General features: G+C 33.7%; 1 protein-coding gene across 1 annotated transcript; it reads left to right on the top strand.

The window, feature by feature from the left end:
- Positions 1 to 329: 329 nt before the first annotated feature.
- Positions 330 to 17,193, top strand: LOC149789551 (ornithine decarboxylase-like). The gene is made up of 10 exons (XM_089973321.1): positions 330 to 411; positions 3,818 to 3,920; positions 5,291 to 5,387; positions 5,737 to 5,813; positions 6,723 to 6,895; positions 9,294 to 9,431; positions 10,858 to 11,023; positions 11,322 to 11,478; positions 14,763 to 14,899; positions 16,936 to 17,193. Exons 5-10 carry the CDS (start codon positions 6,729 to 6,731, stop codon positions 17,167 to 17,169), a joined length of 999 nt encoding a protein of 332 aa, XP_089829447.1. The 5' UTR covers positions 330 to 411; positions 3,818 to 3,920; positions 5,291 to 5,387; positions 5,737 to 5,813; positions 6,723 to 6,728; the 3' UTR covers positions 17,170 to 17,193.
- Positions 17,194 to 17,267: the final 74 nt, after the last annotated feature.

Raw genomic sequence — 17,267 nt, 5'->3', positions numbered from 1 at the left:
TTGTCTTTTTTACTTCTGCATGTAACTCAAGGATTTAGGGTAATTCGAACGTTTTAAGCAGCTTGGTGATTGGAAAATTTGGGGTTGTGTATCGTATTTTGATGGATCGCTGCATTTGTATATTATATCCTGTTTACAAGTTTATTTTTCATCATACAACTGTCACTGACCTAATGATTGGGTGAAACCGGATTGCGCTAGTTGCGCCGTGACAAATAAATTAAAGAAGAAAAGCCAGTACTTAAATTGTGTTTACGGAACCCTGATTCAAATCGTCATTCGAGAACAGTATCAGGTGTGCTAGAAAGTCAATTATATTAGCGGTGCGTTATTGGGGAAAAGAAAAGGTCCCTTTCATCCAAAACGAATACGTCTGGACTTGATTGTGTACATAGTTGAATTCAACCGCAGGTAAGTGATAACAGCTGGAATTGTAAGTCAGAAAGTGTTCTCAAACACAAAGTGTTCTCAAACACAAAGCTTTCTCAAAATGGAGCATAAGTATTCCTTTTTAACTACATTAATATTGGGAAACAAAAAAAAATGACTATGAACGAGGAATATATAAGAAATTTAGCACTCCAGCACATTACTTGCAATTATATTTACATTGAGTATTACTAGATAATATGTACTCCGCACTAGGTAGACTGTTGCCAGAACTTAATATGGTTATGACGGTTGTTTATTTCCAGACATACATACATACATACATTCGTTTTCAATTAACAGGTACAGAGATCGAATACTAACCAGGTGATGTCTGATAACATAAGGTAAGATATATATCTGTATATACTTACTAATATTTTTAGACGTTATCTAAGATTTGGAAGATTAACATTTATGCAAATAATAATAAAAAGGTCTCTGATAATTTAAATTATAATATTCTCTATGTTGTGTGATATAATAATAATAATAATAATAGTAAAATAATAATAATAGTAATAATAAATATAATAATAATGATATTACTACTGCTACAACTAATAATAATACTCATACTACTTCTACTACTACGACTACTATCACTACTACTACTATTGATAATAAAAGTAATAATAATAATAATAATAATAATCATACTGCCCATACTACTCCTAGTACTACTGCTACTACTACTACTGCTACTACTACTGCTACTAACATTACTACTACTAATGCTAATACTGTCAATAATATTATTACTACTACAACTAATATTACTACTACTACTAATGCAACTATTACTGCTACCAACATTACTACTACTACTACTACTGCTAATACTGTCAATAATATTACTACTACTACAACTAATATTACTACTACTACTACTGCTACTGCTGCTGCTACTAATACTAACAATAACAATAATAAGGCTCAAAACAAAATTGACGTGGCTACCGTCAATACATGAGCAGCATCAAATAAAGGTGCACAACAGGCGTCGACATTTACTATAAACGGAAGTTTCTAATGAAACTAGAATAAACAACAAATCTCCAAAAAAGTAAGAATAATTAAAGTTAGTGCGTGTGGCCTAGGCGTATGATTCACGTGGCCTAGGACTATAATTGACTTGGCCTAGGACTATGATATGACTAGGTTTAGGGAAATGATTGACTTGGCCTAGGGATATGGTTTAAATGGTCAAGGGCTATGATATGACTAGGCCTAGGTATATGATTGGCTTGGCCTAGGGATATGGTTGAAATGGTCTAGGGCTATGATTCACGTGTCCTAGGGAAATGATTGACTTTGCCTAGGGATATGGTTGAACTGGTCTAGGGCTATGATTCACGTGGCCTAGGGATATGATTGACTTTGCCTAGGGATATGATTGACTTGGCCAAGAGATATGATTGACGTGGCCAAGGACTATGATTGACTTGGCCAGGGATATGATTGAACTGGTCTTGGACTATAATTGACGATGTCAAGGCTATGAACTTAAGAGGGCGATACATTTCTGCTTACCTAGCTTTCTTGGAGCTGTACTATATTATTCGTATATCATTCATATATTATTTCAGTATTTTTTTATATTAGCTCACTATTATTAAATGACAATTAGATGACAATACAACGCATGCTATGTCAGCGTAATTCGCTTAGATGAACTAAAAGGCGTGATAAATCAACGTAATTCGCTTGAAAAGCAATGAAACATTTGGCGATGATGTAACTACGAAAAATTTACTGAAACCGAGTTCTCAACAGCGAGGAAACTTGCTGATTGGTGGAAATAGGTAACGGTTGTTATATGTCGGGTAATGAATAATGGGGGTATTTGACATACACAGTAATGACATATCTGCATGAATATTTGTGAATTTTGCATTCTTTGGTAGCTTTCATTCAGTTAATCCAGGTTTAAAAAAAAGATAAAGGGTATTCATATTATTTTCTAACTGCAATGATCTTTCGATAATGTAAAGTAATTTAATGTAATATTTAGATAATTGGTATATACATACATATATATGGTTATTTGATATGTAACTTTGTCACCCCATAATAAGGTACATAATTTTATGACAATAATAAGGAAGAAATGCTAAGTAATTACCCAATATATAATGTAATCAAATGATATCATATTATAATTAAAATATCCAGAAAATAAAGTCAATAAAATATATCTCAGAAATCTACAAAATATTATGAAATAATGAATTACAAAAGAATCAAGATAACTAAAATACCACAGCTAAATGGGTCGAAAAATAAACGAAGAAATATATGGTTGGTGTAAAAAAAAAACATCATTTCCAAAATCATAGATACACGTGGTTAAGATTATCTTTACTCAAAAACATAATTAAATGTATTTTCCTTGAATATACACATATTTTTGCCACAAAGCGGTGTATTTATCGGCCCATCCCATGTCATTACAAGTTAGAAATGGTCGTTTAATCCGTATAAACCCAATATTATTCTATCTCTCTCAAAATCAGTTGAATCAAAATAAATATAAGTGTAACAATCTTGTAACAAATTAGATCCAATTATGACAGTTAAATAAATTTTCACTTGCGATCGAACGAAACTTTGGCAACGGGAACCCTAACAAGATAATGACTATGAAAAAAGGAAAGAAAAAAGCAAATTAAAATACCAAACCTACATTTACTGCAAATGGAAATGGTTTAATAATTTGTTTTGTCAAGAGACAGTGAAACGCAGAGACAACAATAACAAATATAATAATAACTCTTGGGTGTAGTCTGCACTCCTTTTCACTGTGTATCACAAGCATGAAGCTATTAGCTTTCCCTTCAAATAAATATAATACACAACCTAAAAATTTTCTCATTTTTCTTGTTCGAGTAACAAACAATAGTCCCACTGTTTTTACATCAGATATGTCTTATCGTAACTCAAAAGAAATAATCTAATATGTTCTGTTGGCAACATGATACACACTCTCTGCCATTATACGATTAATTTCTTTTCCTTAGCTGCTAGGTGCATTCCTAAGTTAAACCATTGCATCACTAGACCACTTAGATAAACCATTACATCCCACTGTGGGCTGTAAATCACTTGCTGAACGATGTCGGCCAGAAACTATCAATTATCTTAGGTTTAAAGATTTCAACACTTCATTGCAGAAAATATATAATGGTCTTCGTGTATTTTCATTACTACATCACTTACTGATATCGATTCATAAACATCCTCAACTTTCCAGACACTCGCACCTTAGACGATTTATTTAAAGAGAAAATTAACTGTTAATTTCATCGGAATTACTCAGACTTTTCTTTCATTTTCTGTAGAAGTAGTATTAAAAATGGCTTACATATTTTGTATTTTGTCGTTATAGAGATAAAGCCGCTTTTGGAAGTGAGTATTTGTTTGATATTGTACAATCAGATACAGAAACCCAAAAGTTGCTTGTTGAGAAGGTAGAAGAAATCGAAAAGCAGGTACGTTTGCTTTCGTTTATGCTGAGAGATTTACACAATTATCAAATGTTTGAATAATATTACCATTTTCTTCTTACTTTTGTTTCTATTTCAATAGGGTCATCATACTATAAAAAATCAAACTACGTTGTCAAGTTGCATTCAATGCAAAACAATCGTAATCATAAATTGAGGTAAAAGCTAATGATGAATAATGAAGTCAAGTCCCAACGAAATATAGAGTCTTGTCTCAACGAAGAATAAAGTTTTGTCCTAATGAAGAATAAAGTGAGGTCTCATTGAAGAATAAAGTCAGGTCCCAATAAAGACGAAAGTCACATACCCGTGAAGAATAAAGTCAGACCCCAGTGAAGGACAATTGCTTACAATCCCAATTGTTTAAAAAATCAGAGAATTGGAATAAGGAATCACACAAAATATACATGCTGTCACCCTGACGACCTAATGCGTTGTTCGTTCAATATGATTTTTAAGCTGAGAATCTACCGGAAAAAAGGTAAAAGTGTTAAATACAATTGTATTTTTGCTTGAATGATCTACGGAAAAGCCAATAAAATCATTCCACTGGTAATATATAAAGTATATACAGGTTAGAACTTGATTTTATGTGACAACATATCATACGGCGGGAATATGTACACGGGAATTGTCCCCAACACTTGCTTATATATAGTTAGTTAACAATTAAGTGTATGTGAAGTCTTGCTTAAGGATCGTTGGAAAAGTTGTTGTTGTTGTTATAGGGTTTAACGCCATTTTTCAGCACGCGATAGGCTGCTATACATGGCGGCCAGTATTAATGGTGGAGGAAGAACCCGGGAAAACCCCGGAAAGAACCACCGACCCACGAGAAGCTACTGGCAAGCTTTCTCACATACCCACATTAGCCGAATCCGAGACTCGAACCCACGCAGACAGAGGTGAGATGGCAGTGATCCGTAACGGAGAGCGCTTTAGACCACTCGGCCACTCGGGGCCCCTTCGTTGGAAAAGTATATGTAGATCAAACAATATAAGTTTGAGGATTGTTAAAACCAAGTGCAGAAAAATGAACTCATATTCCTAGTGGCAACAACAGGATTTGTGCCCAGCTGACAAAGTCTTACGTCAAAGGCGTAATTTATCTGAATACAGTAGGTTGATATATTGGGGAAAGAGAACGCAGTTGATAAAACCACCATTGTACGAAGTGTGGTAAGTGCAGTTAGCAGTCAGCAACGTCCCGCATGAACAGGTAACAATTTGCTCATTTCTGATAATTATAATTGTACATAGCTTAGTTCCGATAATTCACCCACACATATTTATTCATTTATTTCTTTCTTTATTTCTTTATTTATTTCTTTATTTGTGTATTTACATTTTTTCAGGGCCACGATCGTTCACTTCTCCTTGCAGATTTAGGTGAAATAATTAAACGGTATCAACGATGGGAACAAAATTTACCCAGAGTGAAGCCATACTACGGTACGTATAATTATATATTGTCATGTTTCTATAAACAAACCCAAACATTCCATTATACTCACTCATGTACACACGGCTATATATGATCATCGTCATCTTTATTTCCTTCCATACCATGGTATGATAAAATAATATGAATACAATCTATGAATAAGTAAAAGAAATAGAAAAAAGAAACAAAGTTAAAAAGTAAATAAAGAAGAAAAAATAAATAAATAAATAAATAAAATTAATAGAATATAAAGTGTATGGATATTATCTTATCTGCAGCTTAGGTGAAGATATAAGAGTCACGTTGTATTATCTCAGATCAGTCATCTCAAATATTAACAAGAGACTTTTATTTCAGCCGTAAAATGCAACACGGAGTACCCGGTTCTGAAAATTCTCGCCGACCTGGGGGTCAACTTCGATTGTGCAAGTCAGGTGAAACGAAATATTATATATATATATATATATATATATATATATATATATATATATATATATATATATATATATATATGACCATTCTGCTGATTATTCTGTGTTGTCACAAATCTACTAAAATGCTAAAATCGGTTGGTTATGAGCCACATACTATTATTTTTAACTCTAATCGAAAGCATTCTGGGTAATTTCGTCAAGAAAGTAACCAGTCTGTACGACGCCTTTTTACTGCATACCGGAACTCCACTCAAGGAAGTTGTAGACGTCCAAGCCTAATTAAATTGCTAGTTCTTGTAATATGAGGTAATTTATCATCTCCGTCCGTCCGTTTTTATGTCATTCTCCTACTGTGCATGCCCAGAAGGAAACGAAAATAAACTGTTAATATTTGTAATGACTTTTATCTATGTTACTCTTAAAAATCAAAGAAACGAATTAAGGGGAAAAAAGGAAACTTACATCCAAATATTGCAACAGCTCTTATCGTCTCTGATCCAGACATGCGTGTTTTTTTTGTTGTTGTTTTTTTTTTCGTTTACTTTTTATTTTTCATAGCAATGACTGTGTGATTGCAATTAAACTAAGCAATATGTATTTCTTATATGTTTTCTTTTTAAATGATGAATGTTTAAGATGGAGATTATATAGTACAGATGACCGGAACAGTCGAAATAAACAGTTTTAAAAAAAAAAATATGCTACAAAGATGATATGACACTGAATACAGAATCGTGGATGTAAATTGCATATAACTGCGGTTCACAGAAAATAATGAATTAACGAAAAGGGAAGAAATTAAAAATCTTTTAAATTTCCTGATGAACGTTTAATCTGAATTTAGTTTGCCTCCTCACCGAGTAGAATGATGACTATGTGGTGTTGTTACTTGAGTATTTTACATTTTAGGCTGAAATGATGGGCATTCTGAACATGGGCGTACATCCGTCTCGAATTGTCTTCGCAAATACCATTAAGCCCATAACCTCCCTACGCTACGCAGCCCAAAATGGCGTTGAATTAATGACATTTGACAACGAAGAGGAACTGCATAAAATCCAGGCTGTGTACCCAACATCAAAGTGAGTATTTCAGCTTACCATACGTTATGCGTCAAACTCCTCATGAGGAGGATAAATGAAAGAAACCGATGAAGGAAGGTACCTACATACAAATCCATGTAAATCTCTATACAGCCTTCATAACCATAACGAATAATATGTGTTTATGAGTCTGGCTTTAGGATTCTGCGAAACCAGGTTACTCTGTTATTTTTTGTTCGTTTTATTATTAGTATGTACACCATTACACACACACTCACAGACACACACACCAAACGTACAAACACATTTGCTTTGGAAACAATTTTTGAGAAGATATCTGTTGTATCGAGACTTTTGAAGGCCTTCTACTTTTGCATACATTTCCATCTGCTTAGATTGTCTTCAAATCATAAAGTAATCATCTATCCATCGAAATGGAAAAATCTATGTTGACAATATGACTAAAGTATTGTCAATGTTTGGGATTATGCAAAACCGTATATGCCATATCTCCTCCGAAATGTTATAGCTGCATTTAAAGGGAATATTTAATATTACATTTAATTCGAATATGTCTTACATTTATTCCTAACTTTGTCCTGATGGGTTGGGGTACTTCTGCTGGTCCGGTGGCGTAGTGGTTAGTGCTTACTTCCAAAGGCATGGTTCTATACATTTACATTTGCTATTCACAAAGTAAATTACATTAGTCAATACGTGGGTCACCTAAACACATTCTAGTAAAATCGCTAATTTGCCGGTATGTAAAGGTACGAAAATCATTCTCATTGATTTGCCCTGGGATTCTTCACATACGTGGAATGTTGCAAACACTAATCATCATCAAACAACAAATCGTGAGTATGTGCCATCGTTGTTGACGTATCTGACAGTTTGCGTTTGAAAACTTCAAAAGCCAGAAACGAGATAATAGCAGTCACTAACGGCGCCAATCTCCATGTAAAAAATGAGACTGTATAATCTGTGTATCACGGGCAAAGTAATCAAGTAATTAGGTCTGGACTTCATCCTCTGATACTACAGTTACTGTCTGTCTGTCTTCTGTCTGTCTGTCTATCTGTCTCCCTCTGAGTTATCAAGCATGTCCAACATCGTTTTGGTTACTCAATATACCCTTCTGAGTGACGTTGCAGATACCGACCTGTATTATCAAATTTGCTACTCCTACCATCTGCCTCCTGAGGCAAGTTAGGGAACTCTTGTATACGCCATGTGCATTCGGACACTATTTATACACATTTTATTTAGTATTTCAAGATGTGTTAAAAAATTGTGAAGCTTTCAATCTCAGCTTCACGATCAATACATTGATTTTTGTAAGGGTAATTCATATCCAATATGATTTCACAGCTGGCCTTTTTTTCAGAAGACTTCCAAAATCGCTCTTCAGTATATGTTCGTATATACTTTTGCAGGGTTAATGTGAGTGCTTAACTATATCACTATTTTAAACAGTTACTCTCGACTGGACGTTTACTGTATTATTTGCTTGCAATTTGTTCAACCAAAATGAAAAACAGTCGAATAGTTCAGTAGTTGAGTACGTCAATGAAGTTTATTTTATTTTACTGTAGGGTTTTATATGTGCAGGAGTTCTAAATATTGTAGTAATTAGTAAAAAAAACAAATATTGGTTAAAAAGATATTCTGTAAATGTTAGACAACTAAACGTTATGGATACTCACATATAGCATTATTATACAGGTTAGCAAATTCTCTGCATGATGCTATATCAAAATATATACTGTTTTTCGCATGATCATGTCTCCAAATATATAATATAAGGCTTAGGGATATGCGCTTATCCCTCGGCACGGAATATTGGTGTCCTTTATAGATATAGTTAATACGTATCTACCTTACACGTTAAAACTGAACTCAAGTAAGCTAGTGCGTAAATCTGATTCATAAACGTGGTCACTTCGAGTTCTAATCCTTATACACCTCGATTCTTTACCTTGCACATTGCATCATCATTCTTTGCAATGTATGAGGTCAAGGCTGTGCGTGATAGAGCAGAGGTGCGCACTGTTCAGACGACAGGTGGCGTTAATGGCAGCATGGGAGGAACCAAGCCTACCAAATTCGTCTGGCTGTCAGTGCCTTTATAAGGATGTATGAGGATACAACATATATGAATATATATATATATATATATATATATATATATATATATATATATATATATATATATATATATATATATATATATATATATATATATATATATATATATATATATATATATATATATATGTGTGTGTGTGTGTGTGTGTGTGTGTGTGTGTATGTATTATAATATATGCAGTGTACACTTTGAACGTTGTAAAATCATTTCGAAAATATTACGTAAAATCTCTACATATATAGTATTTTATAATTGTAACAAATGATGTTCTGTTTTGATTTTTTCTAGGCTGTTACTTCGGATAAAACCAGAAGGTACCCTGAAAGTTAAAGTTGACCTATCCAAGAAATTTGGATGCTTCTCTTCAGAGGCAAGAGATCTACTCCTTGCAGCAAAAACGTTCCAACTGGATGTTGTCGGCATTAGGTTTGTGGTCTTGCTTATAAACATAAGAAAAATAATGTTTCTAACTGAAGTGTTTTGTAATGAATAGAAGTTAATTTGTATAGTTTGTATCATAAATGAAAGGTACTGTATAAGTAGTTTTCACTACATATAATTTTTTCATGATTAAGCGCAGTTTCATTATTTCTTGGCCAAAACTTTTGTTTTATCGCACATATATATATATATATATATATATATATATATATATATATATATATATATATATATATATATATATATATATATATATATATTGTTACACGCTAGAAGTCATCCCCGACTTTCCAAAGACTTCCATACAACCTCAGTTGTAAATCAGAAAGCCCGACGTGTCCATTCTATACCTAAATTTTCCTCTAATTAATGCAAGACCACAGATAAACCAAACTGCCAAATATCTATCAACCGTACATCTGCGTGTTTTGGCTTCATTATGTTTCCGTACCACCAACCGTTCACGCCTTAGAACATATATGAGTACTCCCTAACAATGGGAACTATTTTAACTCCGCCACCTTAGGCCAGTCAATGTATGCTTTCCAGGCACATTTCGCCGTTATAACTGCACCATATTCGCCCGCATGGCGACATAAACGGTCTCTGCCAAGTCCCTTTTTATTTATGCCCTTGTGTAATTTACCGGTTTAGTACCGTAAGTGCTGTCCTTGCAGTCACGCTACCAATGTATACCACTAGATTTTAATATGTACTATTTTACTACAGGGACATTCATTCGGTTTTGGTTGGAATTCACTACTAGTGAACCAGGACATCATGGAAACACACTAACACTTCACTCCTTGACGTTTGCTCCTATTAATTAGCTCATTAGTTCGGGCCAGGAATATTTCCATGGCGCCGAATTCCAATAATGAAACAAGTAATCACACAAATCTAAGAAATGCTTAAAACGGGGCACTTAACCAAGTGCACATACTCTAAATTTACTACAATATATATATATATATATATATATATATATATATATATATATATACTACAATATATATATATATATATATATATATACTACAATATATATATATATATATATATATATATATATATATATATATATATATATATATATATTATTAATTTAAGCTCATGTATTGGAAAAGGTTTCCTAAAATGGTACAATTTTCAACGACACAATTGTATGGAACACTTTTATTAAAACTATTTCAAATATGTCTTGCACGTCTGTCGAAAAACCTTAAACAAATTAATAAAGCTAAATATCACAAATTGCTAAGAAAAATGGTGATAGGATTTTTTTATTTTTTATTAAGTTCCAAGTTTTATTCGCGAAAAAAAAATATTTCAGATTCCTGGAAAGAATTCATAAAGATAATTACATGGAACGATTCGCCTCATTGAAGCAATTGATTCGTTTCCTCTTTAGTTTTCATGTGGGTAGCGGATGTGAAGATCCTAGTGTTTACCGTGAGACTATTCGGGTTGCACGGGAAATGTTTAACACGGGGACTGAGCTTGGATTCAAAATGAATCTGTTGGACATTGGGGGAGGATTTCCCGGTACCGATTCAGCCGAAGTGAATTTTGAGGAGGTTCGATTTTAATATTACATATTTTTAATCTCTGATCATCCTACTCATTTACATATAAGATACATGCAATTATTCAGATTTGTACGTCAGTCCAGTAAGTGATTAACGATTTAAGTATCATATATTTATCCAGGTACGTCCATCTATTGTATTATTCTGCATGTAACATATCTACATGTTGCCATTTTTTTTGCCACTAAACTAAGACCCGTTCCAAATGAAGGTCAAGATGATTTCTGCATTTTTCACCACAAAAAAAACAAAAAAAAAACCAACCTATTTTTTGTTTTCTCTTTAGACGTCGTCCGTAATCAACAAAGCACTGGATATATATTTCCCTGATAAAGAGATCAAAGTCATAGCTGAGCCAGGACGTTACTTTGTGGCCTCAGCTTTCACATTGGCTACTAACATAATTGGGAAGCGGACAGTGAAACGATACATTAGAAGTCAAGGTAATACACGTGTTTCAATGATTAATCAAGATGAATACATGTTCATTCGATTCATATTTGCAACAGATTTTTGAAAGATATAACTTCACTAATGGACCTATTCAGCCATTATTGCATCCAACGTTAGTCCAAAGGAAAATGTTGAGTACTGTTTCTCTGATACATCCCGGAGAACTCTTGAAAAGACGAGAATGATGAAGCTCGTTGAAAAAAATCAGTACCAACGTATGAACAGAAAAGGAAATGTGTATTTAACTTAGTATCTTGTCTAAGATGTTGGATAGCATAATCTACTAAAGTGATTTAGAGAATGTTGACTCACACTGCAATCTCGAGCAGTTCAGTCTATATAATTTAAGAAAACTCTTTAAGTTTTACGCTAAATTATTTACATGCTTAGTCCACGCTATTGCTTACGACAGTTAAGATAACCCTGGTGTAGACTCAAAACTTATGAAAGATACACGAAAAGAACAGACTGTGCATGGTATTTTACCTAGATTATTAGTTGGTGGACTTGAACTTGATTAAAATTCTTTGTAGTGATGAAGGTAACAGTACAATGCAATGCCTCTGCAGTACGAGCTATGGATCCGGAAGTCTCGTAAAGTCTCGTGAAGTCTCTATGCTTTTATTATGATGGTAGAAAAGACTATTTAACACACGTTGTAAATTTATCAGAAACAGTCAAAAATTTTCAGGGCAAAAATGTTTATATCATTCAATAATATCGAGCGAAAAGGAAAACTCTCGCATGAATCATATCTCCATCAAATAAAAAAATTGGAAAACTAACGATGCAAAACAAATCGATCAAACACCCTGGGTACATCAATTGTGCTCACAAATGCTGAAAACAGTTTTACTTTTCAAAACACAAACATGGTCTCAGCTCATGCAAATGCCTTTAGACACATTGGAACGATATTTTCAATTTCATACATCTTTCATAACAAGATTTTATATTAATTAACGTATCTTTACAAAGGCAAACTGTTTTGGTATGTATACGGCTATGGAGAATGAATTGACAAGATTAAGACATCACATCACAACATTAACGTTTTCCAAAATGCATAAGTTAATTTGCAGCGCTTCACCGTACGCAACTAGTTCTACAAATTGTATAATTTAGCATTTTACTAATAGGACCTCGTGGGTTATGTTTATTCTTCACGGTATAGATATTGTGTCTTACCCTTCCTCTGATCACCATCAATCCGTCTACCTATATATATATATATATATATATATATATATATATATATATATATATATATATATATATAATGAAAGTCAATAAATAATGTATTCCTTCAAGTTAGAAAGTAAAGATTTAGGAGATATATGCATTATGGTAAATTTAAATTCAAAACAATCGTAGCTGTCTTATGGCTTGTACTAAAGAACTCAATGTTTCAACATGAATTTATCTTGAATAACTTGTCTTGCCATCATGAAGCAATCCAGACTGTCTTTAAATGAGCTCTCCTTAATTCCAATGTAGATCAATATTTTATTTTTATATATTTTTATATATTTTTATATATTTTATTTATATCACATACAAATACACATATGTGCGCTTTGAATGGAGTTGCGATGTGCTCCTGGCAACCCTGTATTGACTGAGTGAACTCATCACGTCCCTGCGAATATGTTCGCTACAAAATTTAGTTCCACGATTTTTCTTGTGATTCACAATCACATATGCGAATTAATAGGTTGATTGTTTTCTTTTACAGTTTATTTGTATTCACTTTTGTTAAGTCACAAAGACACACTCATGATTTAAACACGAAATATGTTTTTTTTTTATGAACAAATTAGTGCACTGCAAACACTGTTAGCTTCTTATACACTATACAAGTACTGTCAGGTATTCATGTACTGGCGTATGGAAATTAGCGTGGACTGGAAACGAAGTGAAATTACGAACTAACAGGAGGTAATTAAAATATTTTAATATATTGACAATTCATGCAAGTCATTGTTCTGCTTTACTTAGCATTTATAGAGACTATACAATTCTCCCATTCTCTCTCTCTCTCTCTCTCTCTCTCTCTCTCTCTCTCTCCTCCACCTCCTCCTCCTCCTCCTCGGGACGACTTGATTAACATTGCCAATATTCGTAGGTCCAGAGACATCGTCCTATGACACAAGCGAAAATCCACAACGCTCGTATTGTCATGGATTTTCGCCCGTATCTCGATATGATAATGCAGAGAGAGAGAGAGAGACCATTTCGACATTTTTATATTTAATAATTTTAATAATCGTTTTTTAGAACATTATAATTGGTTTATGAAAGAACAACAAAGGATAAAAACGCAATACACTATGTGCGCCTCGTAACCGACATATTTAACTTGTAGGCCCAGTGTGTGTCGACTGGCTATTGCAGCTATGTATCATTGATATTATGGACACTGTAGATAGATCCCAAGGAAAGCGTAAACATATCGCTACGACGAACCAGATTCCTGTAGGTTACTTGGTACAAGTTCAGTTTGAATGTTTTCGTCCAACGAAATATGTTTTTCTCACTCACTCAAGAGTTGTGCTTATTTTGTCATTTATTCGTGAGAGAGGAATGGAGAAAAAAAAATGATTTCCATGACATTCAGTGTCTGTTTAATATCATTTAGAAACCAGGCCCTGTTACTACTTTTTATTGCTAATGTCATGTCATTTATGATAAATGAATGAGAAGAAATTCATCATTGATCTATAGACCTGCAGTTGAAAGAATCTTTATATATTCGTATTATTGCGCCATGGCGGATCACAATTTGATATACCAATAGTATTGGTATATCAATCTGCATTATACCAATACTTTAAATGCCATGTTATTTTAATATATATATATATATATATATATATATATATATATATATATATATATATATATATATATATATATATTCGAATTGTAAAGAAAGCTAGACCTTGGATTCAAATTTATGTAAATATTTTATTGACGGCTTTAAAATATGACATAAGTAAGATAAGCGAAACTTATTTAACTTTTAATTCCAATGATGATTAACTCAACCACATATATGTAATGACGCGATATGAAGGACAACAGCTTGAACGTAAACCTTGTGTGCAGTGAAAAGTTCATGGCGAATATTTGCATGTCGAAAAATAACCCGTCATTTACTATCTTCATTCGCTTTTGTATTTAGCTCTCGCAATTGTATCCACAATTGAAGCAAGTTATGAAATAAAGAACATAATGAGATCATTTATGTTTAAATCGCATATTCTAATTTCAGACGGTAATATCGACGGCCATACAGACCACCCACTGCTAGAGGACAGAATGTATTATATAAATGAAGGTGTTTTCCAGTCCTTCATGTACTACTTTCTATTTCATGCTGATTCGGAACTTACGCCATTTACCTTAAAAGTAAAAACCTACTTGCATTGTGCACTTTTTTGAATTTATATACGGACCCTGGCAGAGGAAGATTTTTCTCACATAATTTTGTATTTAAATATAAAATATGCTTGATGCTAATTTTGATAATTTACTTTCTATATTTGAGTATGGACCGCACTCAATGGCAATTTTCATTAGTCTTTTTTTTTTGTATTTAAATGTGGACCATAGTAGAGAATAATTTTGATCAGGCATTTTCTGTATTTAAGTATGGAAGCCAGTCAAAGCTAATGCTGATCATAAAATTTCTTTATTTAATATGGACCGTAATCGAAGCTAAGTTTGATCATACCGTTTCTGCAGTCAAATGTGGCCCCGCTTGACGACTTTGCATAATTAATCATGCTATCCGTCCATCAGCCATTTGTTTTCCTTAAGAATCGTTAGATTTTAAATAGTACTTTTATGAGTCAGTGTGTTGATGATATCTCTCAGAATTTATTTTCCATTCTTACTAATGGTCAACAGGTAGCTTGGTGGTTAGAGTATCCTCCTCAGATGCGAGATCTCGCGGGTTCTTACCAAATACTTATACAAATGATGCTAACAGCTAACTCGCTTTACGCTCAGCATTACGATGTTAGTGTTAGGACTGGTCGGCCTGGTATTAGGATAACGTGACTCGGTGGAGCATCATGTTAGGTGTCTGCGGCATGATGTCCCAGTTCTAGACATCATTATAATCTGCCGCACTGCAGACTTCGTAGCAAGATGACTGAACAGTTTTTTAAAGCTACGTTAAAAATTAAAATCACACACACGCACACACATACGCTTATAGCCACTGAGAGGAGTATTCTCCCCTGCTTGCCTGTCACTTTCAACTCATTAGTGGCTATAATATGCCGAGAAACTTGGAACTAATTATATTTCGCAAGGACAACCCGGGGCAAACAATGTAGGCTGGCGTACGAGAGTTTTGACTCATCCTATACAGGATGATTTGACTTATGCGAGACATGCCTTGCGTATGGTTTCCTGGAGCAAACTAGTCGTAAATATTGTTTCCTTATTTATTCACCCTGGATCAACCAAGAATATATTCATTCACGATTGTGTCGAGCATCAAACAAAATATAAAGTATTTTGGACCACAAAGTACGAAATTAAATTTATCAAATTATGGAAATATATCGTAGAAGTATCGATGAACGTGCACGTTAACCTTACATACCAGTGGAAGGCTTCGACACAAGTACGACTTTATATTTTGCAAATTTTTGAATGACAATAAAATGTATTACAGACGTACAAGAACGTGTTGCTTGATTGAAGAGCAGAGAGTTGTAATGGCTGTTTTGATAACTAAATTCTTGTTTATAGTTGTAACTAGCTATAGTGTTTGAAGAAGCAAATGGGCGACCGTAACCTTATGACTGTTCCCCCATGTGTGTCATTATAAAGACTGAACATATTAATGTGGATTTATCACATAATTTGAGTTTCTCTGAAGATATTATTTCAAGTTTGTTTTCGACCGTGTGAGTGTCTGTGTGTGTGTTTGTGTGTGTCGGCGTGTAGTGTGTCTGTGTGTGTGCGCGCGAGCGCGTGTGTGTATGTGTGCAACCTACATTAACATACACTATGATTTTGAAAGGTATTAAATGAACGATGAATGATGTACTAGTTCATGAATGCAGGTTCTGACTAAAATCTTATTATTTTAAACGACATTGATTCCAAGGACAAATTTATCTAGATTGTGACGAGTTACTATATGTGGATATTAAAGTCCAAGTGTTATACAGTGATTTGGGAGGAAAGATTGTGCGTTCACTCAGGATAAAATGGGTAATAGTTCAGTCCTTTCCACAATCTAATTGTAGAATATTCCAGAAGTAAATAGAATACAACCAGCATTAAAAAGGATGCATTATATTTTATTTTTTCTCATATGGAGAAAATCCAGATGCTTTCCAAATGGTTTGGATTATATTGCAATGTCATAACAATGGCTGAAACATTGCCAACCATTATGTTTTTGTTTTTTTTTACATTTGCAGGACACGGAATCTGACACCCTGTTCAAAAGTACCATTTGGGGTTCCACGGGCGCAAATGTTGACTGTATAATGGAGGAAGTGCTTCTTCCAGACATGCATTGTGGGGACTGGATATGCTTTCCTAATATGGGTGCTTACACATCGAGTCTCTCGACAGTTTTCGACGGCATGCTGATGCCGATAGTGTGTTTTTTCTGTCGAGAAAACGTATGGAGATCTGTTCTTTCAAACTAATCTGAAATATAAATGAAAACAATATTCATATATTCTATGTTTTGTGTTGATTCTATACATATATCTGCTACTTACTGTAAACAAGAGGCCCGTCATTA

Source organism: Sinohyriopsis cumingii, chromosome 10 (assembly GCF_028554795.1).
Source record: "Sinohyriopsis cumingii isolate HCF-2022 chromosome 10, ASM2855479v2, whole genome shotgun sequence".
Lineage (NCBI taxonomy): Eukaryota > Metazoa > Mollusca > Bivalvia > Unionida > Unionidae > Sinohyriopsis > Sinohyriopsis cumingii.
Note: the sequence above shows the minus strand (reverse complement) of the source record. Positions and strands in the feature narration are given on the sequence as shown.

Coding starts and splice junctions, on each gene's coding strand:
- LOC149789551 (XM_089973321.1), top strand. CDS start 6,729: ATGATGGGCATTCTGAACATGGGCGTACATCCGTCTCGAATTGTCTTC. Junction 9,432..10,857: donor CTGGATGTTGTCGGCATTAG/GTTTGTGGTCTT, acceptor TTTCCTCTTTAG/TTTTCATGTGGGTAGCGGAT. Junction 14,900..16,935: donor TTACGCCATTTACCTTAAAA/GTAAAAACCTAC, acceptor TTACATTTGCAG/GACACGGAATCTGACACCCT.